This window comes from Arvicola amphibius, chromosome 6, assembly GCF_903992535.2.
Source record: "Arvicola amphibius chromosome 6, mArvAmp1.2, whole genome shotgun sequence".
Classification (NCBI taxonomy): domain Eukaryota; kingdom Metazoa; phylum Chordata; class Mammalia; order Rodentia; family Cricetidae; genus Arvicola; species Arvicola amphibius.
This window is the reverse complement of record NC_052052.2, coordinates 124,549,919-124,567,855: the sequence shown is the minus strand read 5'-3', so window position 1 is coordinate 124,567,855 and position 17,937 is coordinate 124,549,919. Positions and strand designations below refer to the sequence as shown.

Sequence of the window (17,937 nt, the reverse complement as noted above, 5' to 3'; positions counted from 1 at the left end):
TACCTACAAAGACAAAATATACAAGCCTTTCATTTTTATTGTTATGTGTAATAGGCCTACAATTGTTACTAAGGTCTCTGAGGAATTTATTTGATTTCTGTCGTTCTGCTTCTTCCTCATGATCATTGACTGCATTGGTCCTTGAAGGTAGAGGGAGCAGAAGGGGGGAACAGGATTCAGACAGCTGTGGGGTAATGACTGAGAAAGCCCTCCGGAGACGGCTTCAATCAATCAGCTCAACATTATTTCAGAGTATAAGGAATATATAGGAATGGGAAGCCTGGGGACATACCCTAATTTGCCTTAAGTGGCACACACCTATCCCAAGGCTTTGTATGTGGTAGTTGGGTTCTATGGCAAAGCTCCTTGCACAAGTCTTAGTTACCATATGTGCAGCAGAAGAAGCTTCTAGCAGGAAACTGTGTCAAGGGTCACCATAGGGATAAATTAGGCATCCAGGCTTAGAGACTGCCTTCAGATAAGGTCAGCACTCCAGGCCCAGGGACAGTCTCCAGATTAGGGCAGGTGGAGAGAAGGGCAGGTAGAAAGCAGGATGTGACACTGTGCAGGAGGGAGCACCCATGCCACCAAGCTTTGGAAAAAGCTTCCAGGCCATGACAGATTGCAACTTCTGATCAGACAGCAAGGCCTCCAAACAAATTTCTACCTTACCCTAGACTAGAAACACACTGTTTATAGATGGGTATGAGCCTACTGGTGGTTCTTGGAACAGCATAGTTCTGGGGGTCTCTAGGGCTGCCAAGGAGGGATGGAGAGATGTCTCAGTAGTTAAGCACATGTGCACATGTACGCTGTGCACACACACACACACACACACACACACACACACACAGAGTTTAAAAAAATTAAAACAAAAACTAAAAATACTTAAAACTTTATGTAGGGAAGCAAACAAACAGACAAGGTTTGTATAGAGTTGTCATGGTAAGACACGCTTGGCAGGTATTGGTAAAAGCCAAAGCACACAGAAAATACCTGGCAAAGTGCAGCAGTTCCTTGGCAGCTTTGGAATCTGCATCTGAGAGACCATCGGCCATGGGTTCAGAATATTAGGGGAAAATGGTGTCTACACTGAAAAGACACAGGCTGTTCTCCTTGTCACCAACCCTTGAGCAGTACTGCACAGAAGCTCTTCACATGGCATTGTTCAGGGTTGAGTGCTTGAAGTAAAGCTAAAGGAGATGTATGCACCTCACATGCAGCTCCCACGTGTTCTATGCATACAGTATTTGAGCAGTGCTTGACTGTGGTGTCTACAGGAGGCCTGGGAACCAACCCATCCCTGTGGACATGGCCACTGGAGAGTGAGAGGAACTAGGCAAACTCTCCCCTGTGGGACTGGTCTCTGTTCTCTGGGAATAGGCAGATCGGTCTCTTTGAGAGGTGGTCCTCTGGGTGACTCCCACCCAAGGCACCTGACAGCAATTTGCTATCACCTTAAATGTAAGAATAGTGGAATTTCCTTACGTAGTCCAGGACAAAGGGTGACCCCAGAGATCTGTGCTTAACAATCAAGAGTACATAGCAGAGTTTGTAGATTTAACACAAGGCATCATAAAACTATTGCATATGAAATAAGAAATGAGGATTCTTTAAATTCTTTTATCAGTCTGAACAAGTAGAAAATGGTGTTTCATAAATTTATTGTAGAAATGGATATAAACACTATAAAAATGCTTCATGTTCCTGGGCATGTAGTAGATTCCTAATAAATGATGATTGCTCTTCTCCAGATAATAAGTTTATTGATGAGGAAGGACTATGGACACTTTGCATCCTGTGGAAGGATTATGGTAGTCGAGTGATATCAGAGTATTAAAAAGATGTGAGCACTTCATACATGCTTTGACTTCATAGGGAAAGACTGAGGGCTAGGGAGCTTGTCTCCCATGGCTGCCTTGCTGATCCTTGGGATGATGAGTCAAACCTTAGAAGCAGAAGCAATGGCTTGAAGTGTCTAAAGGGATTCACTCAGTTTCCAGAAATCAAACAAAAGCTCTTGTGTACTGATGCACATCGCCTTTCTGTTGTTGTTTTCATTTGGGTTTTGGTGCAGGAGATTGAGCACAGAGTCTTGAGCATGTGAGATAATTGCCCTACCATTGAGCTACATCCCCAGCCCTCCACTGAGTAAAGTTAACCTGTGTATCTCCACTGTCTTCCCCTCTTCTTTTTCTAAGAACGTTAGGATTTAACGTTGGATTGTGAATATAGCAATCGGTATCATTCCCTTACGATTGATAATAGCATCGTCCCTCCATTTGGAGCTGATAAACCTTTGCTTTTTAATGGCTTATTTTAAGACACGTTGTTAGTAATTTTTCAGCCTCTCCTGTAGCGGGAAGTGGACTTTACCTTGTGTTTGCTCTGTTTCTCTAGCTGAGATCTGGAGGAGCTCAAGTGTTAGAAGGCTGCATCGCCGAAATCCACAACATCATCAGCTTAGACATCTCTGACAACGGTAAGACACAAAAGAAACTAAAATGCTCCTGGGACAGGCAAGGAAAGGGAAGGTGGTCCACTAGCCACAGCCCAATATGCAAAGTTGAAAACAGATCATAAACTATCTTCTATCCTGTAGTAAAGATCTGAGTCTAGCATTTTTAGTGTCTTGGTAATCATAAAACTCCTTCAATTTTTTTTTAACTTAATTAGCTTCGTTTCTGCTAGTTTAGTGAATGTCCTGATCCAGTTAAAACTATGTAGAAAAACATGTATAACAAGTTACCTAGCAGTGAGCAGTATGGGGGGAGAGGGGAGACTGCGCCAGTATGACTTCTGGATCCTGCGGACTTCACATGGACACTGACCCTAGAGGGGGCTTAGGTCAGCCCTTGAAGAAAATGAGTTCATGGCTGTGAACTCACAGGACGTGATAAAAGGGCTAAAAGCTCCTTGAGAATAAAGGCGGAGGGTCGTGGGGCACGGCGCTCAGCACAGGCACATGTCTCTTCTCCACGTGGGTTCTAAGGTGTCTTCACTCTTCCTTCCAGGGCTAGAATCCGACCTCTCTACCCTGATAGTGTGGCTCAGCAAAAACAGATCGATACAGCACCTGGCGCTAGGCAAAAATTTTAATAATATGAAATCCAAGTAAGACTTTGAATTTTTTCTATGACAATGATGGAAATAACCAGCCGCCTGACAGCTTTTGATTTGATTCCACTGTCCACGTCTCTAAAATCTCTTTAGAAATCTGACGCCTGTGTTGGACAACTTAGTGCAGATGATCCAGGACGAAGAATCTGTGAGTATCAGTGACACACTTTACTTGTTGTCTCCTTGTGATTACTTCTATCAGATTGATGTTGATATGCTTTCAGATAACTTGCATGTTTTACATTTTATCAGTTATTTTAAAAATAGGATATGCCTCAGTAGAGTTTTGAATATATTTTAAGTTCTATTCTCCAATTCATCAAGAAGATTAAAACTAAGAATTTTAAATACATTTATTACTATTACTATTATTATTATTATTATTAATTTGTCTGTGTGTGTGCATGTACATGTGTGCACTCAGCTCAGAAGTACCACGGTGCATTTCCAGAGGTCAGAGGGTGACTCATAGGAGTCATTTCTCCCCTTTCTTCGTTCCTGGGCATTTTAGATTGCAAGGCTTGGCAGCAGGACATTTACCCACTGGGCTGTCTCACTGACCCAAACTGGGAGATTGTCAAAGGTGTAAATGAACTCTTAAGCCTATCTACATCCTAACCAGCTCTTCAGATTATCTAGCTGGCTGTATTATTATGTATAATACACAATACCATGTACTATGCCAAGAAACATCATGTTTTCAATTTGGAATTCATCTACTAATTATACAGAATTTCAGGTAATAAGGCAGTTTCCTGTCATATATATATATATATATATATATGTGTGTGTGTGTGTGTGTGTGTGTGTGTGTGTGTGTGTGTATATATATGATTTTATTGAGCTTTACATTTTTCTATGCTCCTCTTCCTTCCTTTTCTCTCCCCTTTAACTTTCTCCCATGGTCCCCATACTCTCAATTTACTCCGGAGATCTTGTCTTTTTCTATGTCCCATGTAGATTAGATCCATGTATGTCTCTCTTAGGGTCCTCATTGTTGTCTAGGTTCTCTGTGATTTTGGTTTGCAGACTGGATTTCTTTGCTTTATGTCTAAAAGCCACTTATGAGTGAGTACATATAATATTTGTCTTTCTGGGTCTGGATTCCCGCACTCAATATGTTTTCTAGATCCATCCATTTGCCCGCAAATTTCAAGGTGTCATTATTTTTTTCTGCTGTGTAGTACTCCATTGTGTAAATGTACCACATTTTCCTTATCCATTCTTCAGTCAAGAGGCATTTAGGTTGTTTTCAGGCTCTGGCTATGACAAACAGTGCTGCTATGAACATAGTTGAGCTTCCTGTCATCATAAGCAACTGCTTGAACTCTAGCTGTCTTCTATTTTTATGCTTTTTTAGTTGCTCCCGCGCAAGACTTAGACCAGAGTGAAGGTGTTTGATAGAATTCTACTGTGCATAAGAGAAGGGAACTATTTAACTGACAAAGCAGAACTGTCATGAGGTCCTTCACTTGAGAGTAGCCTGTCTTACGTTTCATTTGATCGATGCTCCTGAAGACTGTCCTTTACACGGCTTTACTTTGTCATGAAACACAGTTTCTAAAATTCAAGTCCTTGTTACCATGAAGAAGAACCACACAGTGGGTTGTAGGGTAATTTCTTACACAAATCAGGTGAAGCCTGTCACATTCTGAAAGATAACATTTCTGCTTTTGAACTTCTGTCAGGAAATGATGGAAAATTCTGTAGCACCTGACAGCTGACTTCCCTAAGGCAGCTGTGAGGCTGTGGGTTCGGGCATTTCTGCCCTGCCAGCCCTTTCCTCAGCTAAGATGTAAAAATTCCGTTTTCTTGATAGTCTCACGTGTAGCTGTAATTTCTAAACTGTGCTAAACAACTCAATTAATTATTTAATGAATTCTGTTGCTTTACCTCCTCTGCTAATAACTGCAGTATTTTGTCCCCCTTATATTAAATTATTATAGTCAAGGATAGAATTGGAGTTTAATTCTAATTTTATAAATTTAATTTGACTTTATCACTCTGCTTTACTAACATTTCAGAGTTCCTGAGATTGGCCCAATTTAAAAAGATTTGGGAACTCAGTGTTACAAAATCATACTTAGGATTCATCTCCAAATATGTGTCTTAGCAAATAACAGGAAGTATTAGTTTGTAAAGATGGTATATATTTCAAGTTCAGATTATTGTGTAAGTGTCTCCCAATTGTTTTTGTAGTTTTAAAGTGTCTTACTTAAAGATAATTTTGATATTTAAAAACACACCTGAAAACACATTTGCAGATGACACATTTGCTATGTACTTGCGAGTTCTGCTGAGTTACAAGTTTGATTTGTATGTTGATAATAACTCTACGATGAACAATATTTTTTTGTGTCACTGAAAATGATATGGGTTTTTCAACAGACAATTACCACACATTTTTTTCTTTTACTTATGAATCTTTAATATACAAGCCAATTTAAAATGATTAGCTGTTGACCCTCATGCATTCAGAGATTCCACAGAAAACTGATTCCTTTTGACCTATTTTTGGTTTTGCTTAAGTAAGAGCCGGGCATTCAGAAGCAACCCCCACCTTTGAGGCTTTGCTCTCTGTGGAACATGTTCCTTGGGAGCCGTGGAATATCTCAGTCACCCAGAACTGCACGTGATATTCGGTGGGCAAACCCTGCTTCCTGAGAGTTCCAGTATCATCTTCTGCTGTAGATGAAGGTGACAGCATCCAGATTCATGAGATGGTGATAGTGAGTAGCCATCAAGGCAGGGAATCATTTTTGAAGGACTGCATAAGAAACCCTTGCTGTGATCCACAGACTAGGATGAGTTTCCCCCAGGAGGGTAACCTGGAGACTGAGTCTTGATTGAGCATTAAGCATTCAGGTAGTACAGCTGTAGAGAAGTGCAATGAATCGGAAAAACTGACCTTATAAATATGTATGTAATTTGGGCCCTCCTGTTCCCATTATGGCTCTACGCATTATTCTTAAGTGTTAATTGGGGTGTGTTAGAATTTGAATGTCGTGATGTCGTAATTGGTAGCTTCTTGAACTGGCACTTTCCTAGTATCAGAAAGAAGCTATTTTTGTAGTGGTGGACTAGAGAGCGCAGAAACGGGGAAACAAGGCTACAGCTTTCCGTACAGCAGCATTTGTTGCATGTGCTTTTGTTTATGACGTTAGGCTGCCTGAGTCTGGGCATTTTTCACTGGTTTCCGTTTATCTGCATGTAAGACATGAAGAACACTGCAGCCGCTTAGGCTTCTGGCTGGGATTCCATTGTCTTATCCACCACAGTCCCTTTCACTAGTATCGGTTTGATCCTGACTGTTGTGCCGTTGCCCTCTGATTTGTCCTGGATTGTCTGAGCAGCAGCGTTTCATCTGATGTCAAGGATAAGGGTGCAGTCACTTAGTCTTACTGAGTTACATGAGAGTGCTGTGTGGATATTTGAGTCTTTCATTTTTTAATCCTATTCCTTTGAAACTGGGTCTCATATAACACAGTCTGGTCTTGGTTTATCCTCCTGCCCGCCACCTCCCAAGTGCTGAGATCACAGGTGAGAGCCACCATGCCTAACTGATGCCTGAGTTTTAACTCCACCCCCCCTCATCCTATCCCTTGTACTTCATTGAGAGAGACTTCTTTCTTTTATATACACTGGTACATGATCAATATGACCTGGTGAAGCAGGCACAGGTAGCCATTCACCTGCCTGGTGAGCTGCTTAAGGGAATGAGGTAGACCACTCCACATCACCCAGAAGATGTCCTCAGTCCTTAGGTCTGAATTGGGGCTTTTAGCGCCTTGGTGATTCATGCCTTGGAATCTGTCTCATTTCATTAAGTCATGCCTTGTCCCAAGTCTTGCCAATGCAGATGCCCACAGGATTAGGGAGACAGCAGAGTAGGTTGAGTGAGCTGGGCACAAGGAAGAAACCCTGTTAAGAATTTGATCAGGTACCCTGATGACCAGACCAAACCTATGCCCAGCCTGTGTGACTTTCGGTCTCTAGTCTAAGGGAACAGAGAAGGTACTAGTTTGTTGTAACACCATGAATGGTGTCTTACCCGGAAAGATTCAGCATGTCTGACCTGGTTGCTGGCTTCATCGCATCTCGCTCACTGAGGGGAGTCATGGCAGTCTCACTTAGGAGAGGAGTGGCATCTGACTGAGCCATCTACCTCACTTCCTTTTTCCTGTTCTGTCTACTCCGCCCACCTAAATGTTGGCCAATCAAATGGGCCAGGCAGTTTCTTTATTAGCCAATGGGAATCCTCCATCAGTTTGCAGTCACAAACAGTGTGTGGTAAAGTAAACAGGTCGTACAGATTGGACTTTTTGTTTCTGAACTGCAGGCATTGCTTCTTATGGAAACTTAAGATAGAGTTAGAGGGTGATGACCAAAACTGCTCTGGAAGAAGCTCTGTGGGGTAGAGTGGTGTAGTTGTTGTGAGCAGGCAATCTGAAACTAGCTCATTCTAGCTGGTCCCGATTCAGCTCCTTTCTAACTCTGTGACTTTGCTTTTGTTTTGCTGGGTTTTTTTTTTTTTTTTTTTTTTTTTTTTTGGGTAAGATGAAATATCACGCATATTATGCTGACTTTGGATTTCTGCTCCTTCGTCTCCCGCTTCCCAAGTGCTGGGATTACAAACTTCTACTCCCCACCCTTCATGCATGCCGATCTTTTAACTGTGTGACTTTGGCTGAGTTGCTTAACCCTTCTGTTTCTTGTTTGGTAAATTATAATGACAATAGTTTCCATGTAATGGGTGGCTAAGAGAGTTATCTGCACATAGTCTGGAGAGATGGCTCAGCCGATAAAGACTAGGCTCACAGATACATATGAATCAACACTTGAAAAGAGTAGGCAGTGGTAAGATATAGTAAATACTTAGTAAATAGTTATTGGTCAAACATCTATCTTGGGTGGTTTTTACTTTGTATTTTGTCTCTGTGTTTTAGGGTTATTATTTCACTTAGAGAAAAATAAAATGGATAGAAAAGAATAATGCCTCAGTTAGGATACTTTGGATGCTTTGGTGATCCATGTCTTGCCATAGAAGCCCCAGATATTCAGCAGTAAAGCACCTATTCTTCAAGTTTTACCTAGGATGTCTGTTCAATTCCAGAACCTTTAGGTTCCTGCTTCATCCCCACCCACGGCTTTAGACGACAGTTTCCAAAGCAGACAATTCAATGGGTCCACTTTCGGTTCTCCATGGAGAGCTGGACAGTGGTCAGTACTTTGATGAGACCGTTCAGTGTTGTGTGCTGTTTGCCCTGCAGCCGCTGCAGTCTTTGTCCCTGGCTGACTCAAAACTCAAGACCGAGGTCACCATCATCATCAATGCCCTGGGCAGCAACACCTCCTTGACCAAAGTGGACATCAGTGGGAATGGCATGGGGGATATGGGAGCCAAGATGCTCGCCAAGGCTCTGCAGATCAACACCAAGCTCAGGTAGGTAGGGCTGTCCTGGTCTTGGGAGCGGGTGACCTTTCTGGGGAGCCTAGGCCTCCCAGGATACTCACTGGGAAGAAAGAGGTTTCATCATTTTCATCAGAATTCTTACTTGGGACACTCCTGAATGTATATGTAGCATTTCCTCAGATGTTTGTCTGTCTTTTCAAGTCCTCTGGGATGCAAAACCCTGGCAGTGTGATGTGGTTTCTTCTCAACAGAGTCTTGACAGCTTACCAGGGAGATAACGGCAGTGAGAAGCAGGGCAAACTTTGTAGGCCACATTGAGGAGCAGACCCAGGCTGTCTGCGTCTTTTAGTGACAGGCCATGTTTTAAGAGAAGCGTCCTTGGGTGATACAGCTCAGCAAGCACCTCAGAGCATGCTTGTACAAAAGAAGCTGACCGTGAGATCCTTGGGCGATAGAGTTAGTGCTCCATCATCGGCACGTGTCCTTATCTGGTGCGTGACCTTATGTGGTCGTGAATCTGAGGCCTTTCCTCCAGTTCCTACCTCCGTATAAAAGCACAAGGACACTAGAGGTGTGCTCTTCAAAGTATGGTCCCCCATGGGGACTAGTTCTCTGCTCCCAGACTTGCCCTGAGTTCTTTATACACTTAGCTCAGTGGAACTTCGCCTTTTTGTATATGATGCTCAGAGTAATTGGGGTCTGTGGTTGGTCTGTCAGTCTGGTGAATGAAGAGCCTGTTGCTCTTCCAGGGATTTTTTTTGGGGGGGGAGGGATGCTTCTTTCTCTAGCATGAGACAGACCCTGGAGCCTCTGATTAAGCTGAAGCCACAAGGCAAGAGCCTCAGCAGGAATATTGAAAGTCAGTGTGGTAAAGGCAGTCCTTAGGCTTAGTGCGGGAGAACGGTAACAGCTGTGGTCTGAGGTCCTCCAGATAATCAAAAGGTAGTTTCTGTGTTCAGGAGAATCCTAAAATAACTCAGAAGTATACATGTTCAGAGGGGAAGGTTGTGTTTTCCTACAGTAGTAAGTAAACAGCCTCCTATTATATAGTCTTTACCAACTGAGTGAGTGACATTCTCAAGATCACACCACGACAGGGAAATGAGAAAACATGAGATAGACCAGAGCTTTCTCTAGAGTTTGAGGACAGAGAACGTCTCTGTACCTGAAGATGTTTGTGTTGAACACAGGGCTGGGTAGCATCTTTGGTCGGAGATTCAGTTTCTATTTGAATTTGAGGATGCTGTCTGGAGGGGAATAGGGAGACCAGGTCCTTTAGTTTTCTGGCTGGTATGGTCTTAAGAATTTCTATACATCAACATATTTTCTGCACTTTTAGTGTGGGATTTTCCAAATATATGTGTGATAGCCATGTTAAGATATAATATAGGGGCTGAGAGTATAGCTCAGTGGTGGTTCAGTGTGTGCTTAGTATGCATGATGCCCTGGGTTCAACCCCAGCATTTTTGTTTTGATGAAACCAATGAATATTATTCCTTGCTTACATAATGCTATTAAAATGCTTACAGGCCTATCCAGTGTATATCCTGTGGATGGCATGCCACTTCAGTCCATCAGAGATAGCTATGAATCCAGTCCACTACACACTCTTAGACTTACTTAAAACATTATGAAATTTCTAAAAAAATTAGCTGCATTGCATGACTTTTGGCCATGAGTGTTGTGTTGGGATTTCAAAAGGTTGGATGTTCCTACACGGTGCTGATCCAAAGCAATTTATCTCCAGTGGGATGATCATCTCCACCCCACCTCAGTGTCTGATCATTGCCATGGTTTCATTTCCAAACAGGACAGTCATCTGGGACAAAAACAACATCACCGCACAAGGCTTTCAAGATATAGCCGTTGCTATGGAAAAGTAAGTTTTAATTAGGATTCTTCTCTGACACAGCCCTGAAGAACCAATGGCCTTAGTGCCTGGAAGAAACCGTAGAGAGAGATCAGATCTTTTAAAGCCAGCCATGGAGTTCAGGAGGACAGTAGCTTTGCCCTGATGTGAGTTTTCTTATGTGCAGAACAAGGGCCGAGGTGCTGATCTGCCAAAGCAGATGGTCCTCAGAGTCACCGTTCCTCCTGCTTCTGTGCTCCACAGTCTCTCTGCACTGGGTTCACTCTTCTGTGTATCTGTACAACATGGGCGGGAGGGGGAGGTGAAGGTAGGATAGGAGAGTTGTCTATAGTCCAGAAAATAAAAGTGAAATTGATTAATGGTGAGTCCCAAGCTTCTTTTATTGCTATGAATTTTTTTAATTGTATTTGATAGCTACAATTGTTATTTGCTGCCAAATGTATTTTTCTGATCAAAGAAATAAAAAAAATAACAATACTAGACACAGGTGAAAATAGCACTAGAATCTTCTCTTTTTTTGTTTTGTCTATTGTCAGACTAAGGAATCATCCCGAGCAGCCCCAAAGCAGAGAGGTGGTTGTAGCATTCACCCAGAAGAACAAAGCATCACATGGAGAATCCATGTGCCTTTGTAAACCTTGAGCACATTCCCAGAGGTTGAGGCAAGGCAAACGGGGAAATTTCACTGAGCTTACTGGACCTGAAGGTTGTTGGTCTTGGGGACCTGAGACAGAACTTGACATTAGCTCATTGATGGAGGTCCTGTTGTCAGGCAAGCATCCCAGAGCATCTCGTCTTAACTGCTGCAGCCTTAAAAAAATGCTAAAGATGGCATTTTCTTACTGGAACTTGTACACATGGACCGTGGTGCTTCTAAGATGGGGAGGAACTGTATCACTCTTTGCAGGCAGGAGCTCTTTACCTGCACTCAATAATCTACGGGTCTAGTGTGGATAGATGCAGCAAGAGTAGGCCCTGGCTGCCTCCAGATTTCAGAAATGCTCTAAGCAGATTCTCAGCCTTGGGCAGATGTTCTAAAACACACTGGGAATTGGGGCAGCCACGGAGAGCCCCTTCCCCAGGAAGGGAAGGAAATTCTCACTATCCTAGATCACTGCCCACCCCCCAATTTCCTGTAGGAAAGGCTAGTGGCAGGGGCTTCAGATTCAATGTGCTGTCTCCAGCCCCATCAGCGAGCATGTGACCTATCTCACTTCTTCATTTATCCCGTTTTTTCAAGGGAGAGGATCAGAGTTAACGTTCTTCAAATACTTTCTTTTTTCATTTGTTTCGTTTTTTTTTTGTTTTTTTTTTTTTTGAGTCAGGGTGTCACTAGGTAGCCCTAGCTGGCCTTAAATCACAGAGATGCACTTGCCTCTGTCTCCTAAGTACTGGGATTAAAGATATGTGCCACATGACCAACTCCAAATACCTTCTGCTTGAGCCAGGAATCAGAGTGCAAAAATCAGGAGGATTCATTTCCTAGTCCCCCCACTCCCCACCTTTTGAGACCTTGTCTTGCTATGGTTAGACCATGCTGGTTTCAGACTTGCAACAATCCCCTTGCCTTAGAGTCCTGGGATTACAGGGCAAGTACTATGCCTGGCTTCCTTGTTTGTAGTAACACCAGGCCATTGCAGAGTGTGGGAAAGCAGCTTATCACATCACAGTACACCACCTCCTCCCAGAGCTGTCAGTGACTACAGAACCATCTGTGTCTGCTGCTGCTCTGTCCCTACAGGAGGAATAGGATCTTTGCTGTGTTCACATCCCAGCAGTCATCCCCAATCACATGGAACACTGTCATCCAGGCTGGCATTTAAGAGAAGCCAGGAACACACCCTCTCAGTACTCAACATGGAATGCCAGGTGGATGGGGGTGTCTCTGGATCAGTCAGTCATGGCTGCAGGTCTGGAATGTGATTAAAAATTGGATACAGGAAAGATTATAAAAAGATTTATAGTCTTTTAATTCCATTTGGCTGATTCCTTTTATAAACAAACAACTGTACAACACATAAAACAAAGATAGAAATTCAAGTTGTAGGGATGGCAGCCTTCCTTTGTTTAATTCTATATTGAAGTTTATTCTGTCTCATGGACTGGATAGCTCTTTTCTCTATAAGGAAACAGTGATCTAAGTTGTTGCTGCTAATAAAATGATTTTTTTCTTGATTATTTTTTATTGCTAGTGCCTTATTGTAGGGGGGGTTAGTTGCTAAGCCACTCCTTCAGTGATAGCCACCTAGATGTCCATGAGACTTCCAGTTCCTCACTGTTTGGAGATCTAAAGCCTGACCCTGGTGTTACTCCATTGTATGTGGAAAATTCCCAGGTCACCCCCAAATGGTACCAACAGATCATTTTTTTTCCTGGAAAGCAGGCTGCAGAAGTAGACAGTCAACTTGTGGATGGGGGTGGGCAGGCATCTGCTGTGTGTGTGTGTGTGTGTGTGTGTGTGTGTGTGTGTGTGTGTGTGTGTGTTTGGAATGTGTGTTTCAGAGCAATGGGAATGGTTGTCTGGGCACAGCAACATGAAGCAGGGAAGGCTCCAATTTCTGTGCTGTTTTTCACCCCAGGTAACTGTCCTCTGCACTATTGAGTCGATCAGTCTGCCAATAGCAGTTTCATAGCACGGGCACAGTACCCCACAGTTGGTTTCCACACCTGATGGGCTTTGGCTGATTTATTAGGCAAGGTGTACAGTGGCTCACAGGGATCAGGGTCCCTAGCCAGGTAGGCCACCCTTTCCCCCGGGCTTATTCTAGAGATGGTTGGTTACCTGTTATGGATATATTTACCCAAAGAATGCCAGAATAGAGCACACTATTTTGTGGCTACTAATGGCTTGGCATCTTTTTTGTTTTTGTGTTTCCTTCTTGTACCCATTTTAGTCTGGCTATCAAATGTGATTGACAGGTACCATCAGTTCAGTGGGTAACTGAAACCATGAAGCCATCTGATACTAGACTTTCTTTTTAACTTGCTCTATCCATCTTTCTAGTCCACTGAGAAGATTTTTGTCTTTCATGTTAATTCACAATGGAAAGCAAATATAAATTCATCAACTTCACCTCTGTTTTGTAGGACATTGCAAATTAATGGTGTCATCCAGCAAATGAATATGAATATTAAAACCACTTTGCAATTGAGGGCCCTTTGATGGCTGGGTGGCTTAGAGAAGTATTTTGTTTTTATGAGACCTGGACTTGTTTTGTAACCTTGACTGGCCTAATACTTTATATGTCATCTAAGCTGGCCTCAAACTCAAAGCAGTCCTCCTGCTTCACCCTTCCCAGTACTAGGATTACAGGTGTACACCAGTTTAGCAAGAATAAAAAGATATTCTTTTGTGTATTTATTTGAGACAGCATCTCTCTAAGTAGCCCTGATCTAGATCAGGCTGACCTCAGGATTAAAGGCATTCACTACCATATCTGACTTTTAAAAGATAATCTTACAACTATCTTTTTAAATCTAAAAAAGAAAATGCTCAATTGAGGTAACAGAAGGTTATTTTAAAATGTATGTTTTCTGTTCCTTTCTCCAGGAACTACACGCTGAGATTCATGCCAATTCCTATGTACGATGCTTCCCAAGCTCTTAAAACAAACCCCGAGAAGACAGAAGAAGCTCTACAAAAGGTATTGAGAACTGGGAGGGTTACTCGAGTACATTGTGCTCACATTCGAATTTTGTTCATACTTATTCTGAACATGTGACCATGACTTTATCATAAAAGCTTTTTAAAACCATGTATTCTTAACATTATGACTGAATAATTCTTGGCTGGATATAGAAAAATAATGAAGACAGAAACCTGACATGAACTTTTAGGGGAACATAATAACATTATTGTAATATCAGCATGTCCAAATGTAGACAACTCCCCATCTTTGGAGAATATGGGAAGTTGAGGCATATTTTTGCTCCTTGGCTTTCCTATTTCTCATCTTTCAGGTGTTTGTTTGTTTGTTTGTTTGTTTTGGTCTTCTGAACCAGGGTCTTCTGTAGCCCAAGGTAGCCTCAAACTCACTATGTATCAGTGGATGACCTGAATTTCTGGTCCTTCTGCCGCCATCTGTCAAGGGTTAGAATTAGAGCACCCTTTGCTTTTTATGACTACATTTCCTCTCAGTTTAGATATACTCATATGTTCCATTTTTACTCTGGTGCTTTTTCTAGAGTTTTTTAAATCATTTCTCCCTCTTTGTTCTCCCTCTTTGATGTTGCTATCCTCTAGCCAGATTACCAAACCTGACTTCTCCTTTCTCACATCTATGTTAGCTGATGGGCCACCCAGTTTTCTTGTTCTCCTGCCCCTGTGTTAATAGAATACCTTTCTTCAAGACTTTATCTCTCACCATGATCTTGCCATTTGGCAACTCCTGTCTTTTCCATGTTAGAAAAATCAGCCGCCATCTTTTATGGTGAATCTGACCAAACCATCCTTTACGGTCAGATCTTCTGAGAACTAAAACTTGCTCTCCCTAACAGAGCACAGTTCTATCTAGGATCTGCCTTCTGTCTTCTTCCTGCTCCATCTGTTACCAGCTCTAACTTTTCATTCTGTCCCATCTCAGAGAACTGCAATGTTGAATCCTAGGCAAGATTTAGTACTCTGTTTGTATCTGCTTTATTGGTCATTGATGCTTGAGAACCATTGCCTTTCTATGGTTGGGATGTGGCTCTTTCTACACCACTGTGTTTGGCTCTCGAGGGTGAAATCTAGTGTCTAGGGTACCCACAATGACTACTTAGGGTGCTTTCACTTCCCTGACAGAGTGGCCCTCCTAGGATTTCCTCACCTGGACATAGAGTTCAATTACTCCCATCTTCATTTTCTCTCCTGACAGACTTGGTTAGCTGCTTTCTGTTGCTATGATAGAATGCAATGGCCAAAGCCAATCTGAGGGAAAAGGACTTAGCTTGGCCTATGATTGCAGAGACATAGAGTCCATTGTGGAGAGGAAGGCATGACAACAGGCAAGGGAAGCATGGAGGCAGGAGCAGAACGCTGATCACATTGCTAGCCACACCCAGGAAGCAGAGAAGCAGAATAGGAAGTAAGGCCAGGCTATGAACCCTCAAAGCCCATCCCCAGTGATGTACTTCCTTCAGCAAGGCTGATCCTTCTCAAGGTTCTATAACCTCCCCCAGATACACCACCAGCAGGGGACCACATGAGCCAACAAGGGGCATTTCTTCTTCAAACCACATCACGGACCAGGAGCTTCCTGAAGAAAAGTCCATGTGGTTTTCAAATTTTTCAGTCTTCACAATTAGTGTGTTTCCCATCATGTATGCTTAGATCCTTCTTAAATATCCTGAATAAAAAGGAATAATAGGAAGAGGCAGGAAAATATCTAGAATGGCAAAAGAGATTATTGCAGATTTTTATTTGAAATATATGACCTTAAAACCAATTCTTACCTAAGTATAGTAACTCACATCTATTCTCACAGAAATATCTCTCTGAGTTCAAGCTCGGTTTGAACTATAGAAGGAGACCCTATCTCAAAAAACAAACAAAAAAATCCCAATTTTTCCCAACTTTGTAGCCTCTAGTAATTACTTAATTCTTCTGAACTTTAGTTTTCACACACATACACATTCATATATATATATATATATATATATATATATATATATATATATATCTGCATGTGTGCATATAAATTGGAAAAAAGTAAGTAATGCCATAATTATGTTAATGGAGATCTAGCAAATATGTGCCAGGTATACCATTCAAATGTTTATCATAAATTAACATGGGTGCAAATGTTTCATCCCCATTGTGCAGATGAGGAAATAGAAGGGAAGGGGCACTAAGAATTGAGCTACCATTACAGACACCCATTGCCAAGTCCAGCTGAGATGTAAAGACAAAAGCTGTGGCCTGCAAGTTCTTCAAATGCTAGAGAGGAAGAATGTTAAAGAGGGAATTAAGGCAAACTAAAGTCCTGTTTTTCTTAGTTCAAATGTCTCTAAGAGATGACTGCCTCCTTAAAGAAATACTGACAGAGCTGGACGCCAGTCATAATGTGTGGAGACGTGAGGTGACTGGGTATCAGAGTTGTGGTGACCTCAGATGATTAAATGACATCCCATGTGAGATGACTGATGTCACAGTGTGAAGATGCAGGGTAGCTGGGTATCTCAATGCGTGGTGATGTGAAGTAAATGACAGCAGGCTGAGGAAGGGTGGAGGTAGGCTAGCAGTCCTCAGGACAAGGGAGTAGACATTTATGAAATGTGTAATGCTACTTGGAAGTAGACTTGAGTTTTATAAACTTGTATTGTGCACATAAAGACAAACACTGTAAAAAAAAAAAAATGAACACCCGAAAGGCTTGATCAGAAATGTTTCCAGATGGATATTTTTTTCTGGTGAGTAGAACGTGGGAATGTTAGCTGGTATGTAATGAAATTCTGTGGGGTTAAGACCTGTTGCAAGGAACCACTTGTTCGTTCCAACTGCCCAGAACCAAAATAATCACACAGAAAATGTATTAATTAAATCACTACTTGGCCCTTTAGCTCTAGCTCCTTATTGGCTAACTCTTACATCTTAATTTAACTCATTTCTCTTGATCTGTATATCACCACGAGGTCTTGGCCTACCAGCAAAGTTTCAGCCTGTCTATCTCTGGTAGCAGATCGATGGCATCTTCATGAGTCTCCCTTCTTCCTCCCAGCATTCAGCTTATTCTTCCCCACCTACTTAAGTTCTACCCTATCAGGCCAAGGCAGTTTCTTTATTCATTAATCAATAAAAGCAACATATAGACAGAAGGACCTTCCACACCAAAGACCCGAGCCTAAATATGAATTTGTGTGTGCCATGCGTGTCTTACGCACATGCTGCACAGAGTTCTCTCCTGTGGTTAGTGTATCTGTGTCCTCACCACAGCCCACCACCTCAGGTCAGATATGAAAATTTCCCCCTTAGAACAACACATCAGTGCTTACAATATTTGGATTTTAGAATATTTCAGACTTTGATTTGTAGATTATAAATGCTCATTCTCTAAATGTGGTATACTTGAGAAGAGAAGAAAAATAAAAATCAGATAAATTTTTAGTGAAGACAAAGAGGGTAGAGAAAAAGAAGAAAAAAAGCACAAGTAAAACCAATGTTACAAGTAGCAGCTATTTATCTAACCCTACAAAGATACACTTTCCATTGAAGAAAACTTAAAAAAGACAGAGAACAAGTAATGGTGCCACATGCTTATAACCTAATACTTGGGATAGTGAGGCAGGAAGATCAGAAGTTCAAGGTCACTCTTACCTATCATGAGCTGGTGGCCTGCTTGGGATATGTGAGACTGCCCAAATGAGGTGCGGTAGAGTAAGAGGCGGGTGCTTGCTTGTGGTTCTCTCCCTCTCTCTCCCTCTCTCTCTCTCTCTCTCTCCCTCTCTCTCTCTCTCTCTCTCTCTCTCTCTCTCTCTCTCTCTCTCTCTCTCTCTCTGTGTGTGTGTGTGTGTATGTGTGTGTGTCTGTGTGTAGTGGTGGGGTTATTATGTGCCT

General features: G+C 42.2%; 1 protein-coding gene across 1 annotated transcript in view; it reads left to right on the top strand.

Moving 5' to 3' along the window:
- Positions 1 to 17,937, top strand: part of Carmil1 (capping protein regulator and myosin 1 linker 1) — a 274,817-nt gene that overhangs the window by 187,391 nt on the left and 69,489 nt on the right. Inside the window, 6 exon segments of the mRNA XM_038333283.1 lie at positions 2,401 to 2,482; positions 3,015 to 3,114; positions 3,214 to 3,268; positions 8,391 to 8,563; positions 10,344 to 10,412; positions 13,954 to 14,047. Coding sequence (XP_038189211.1) covers positions 2,401 to 2,482; positions 3,015 to 3,114; positions 3,214 to 3,268; positions 8,391 to 8,563; positions 10,344 to 10,412; positions 13,954 to 14,047 — 573 coding nt within the window.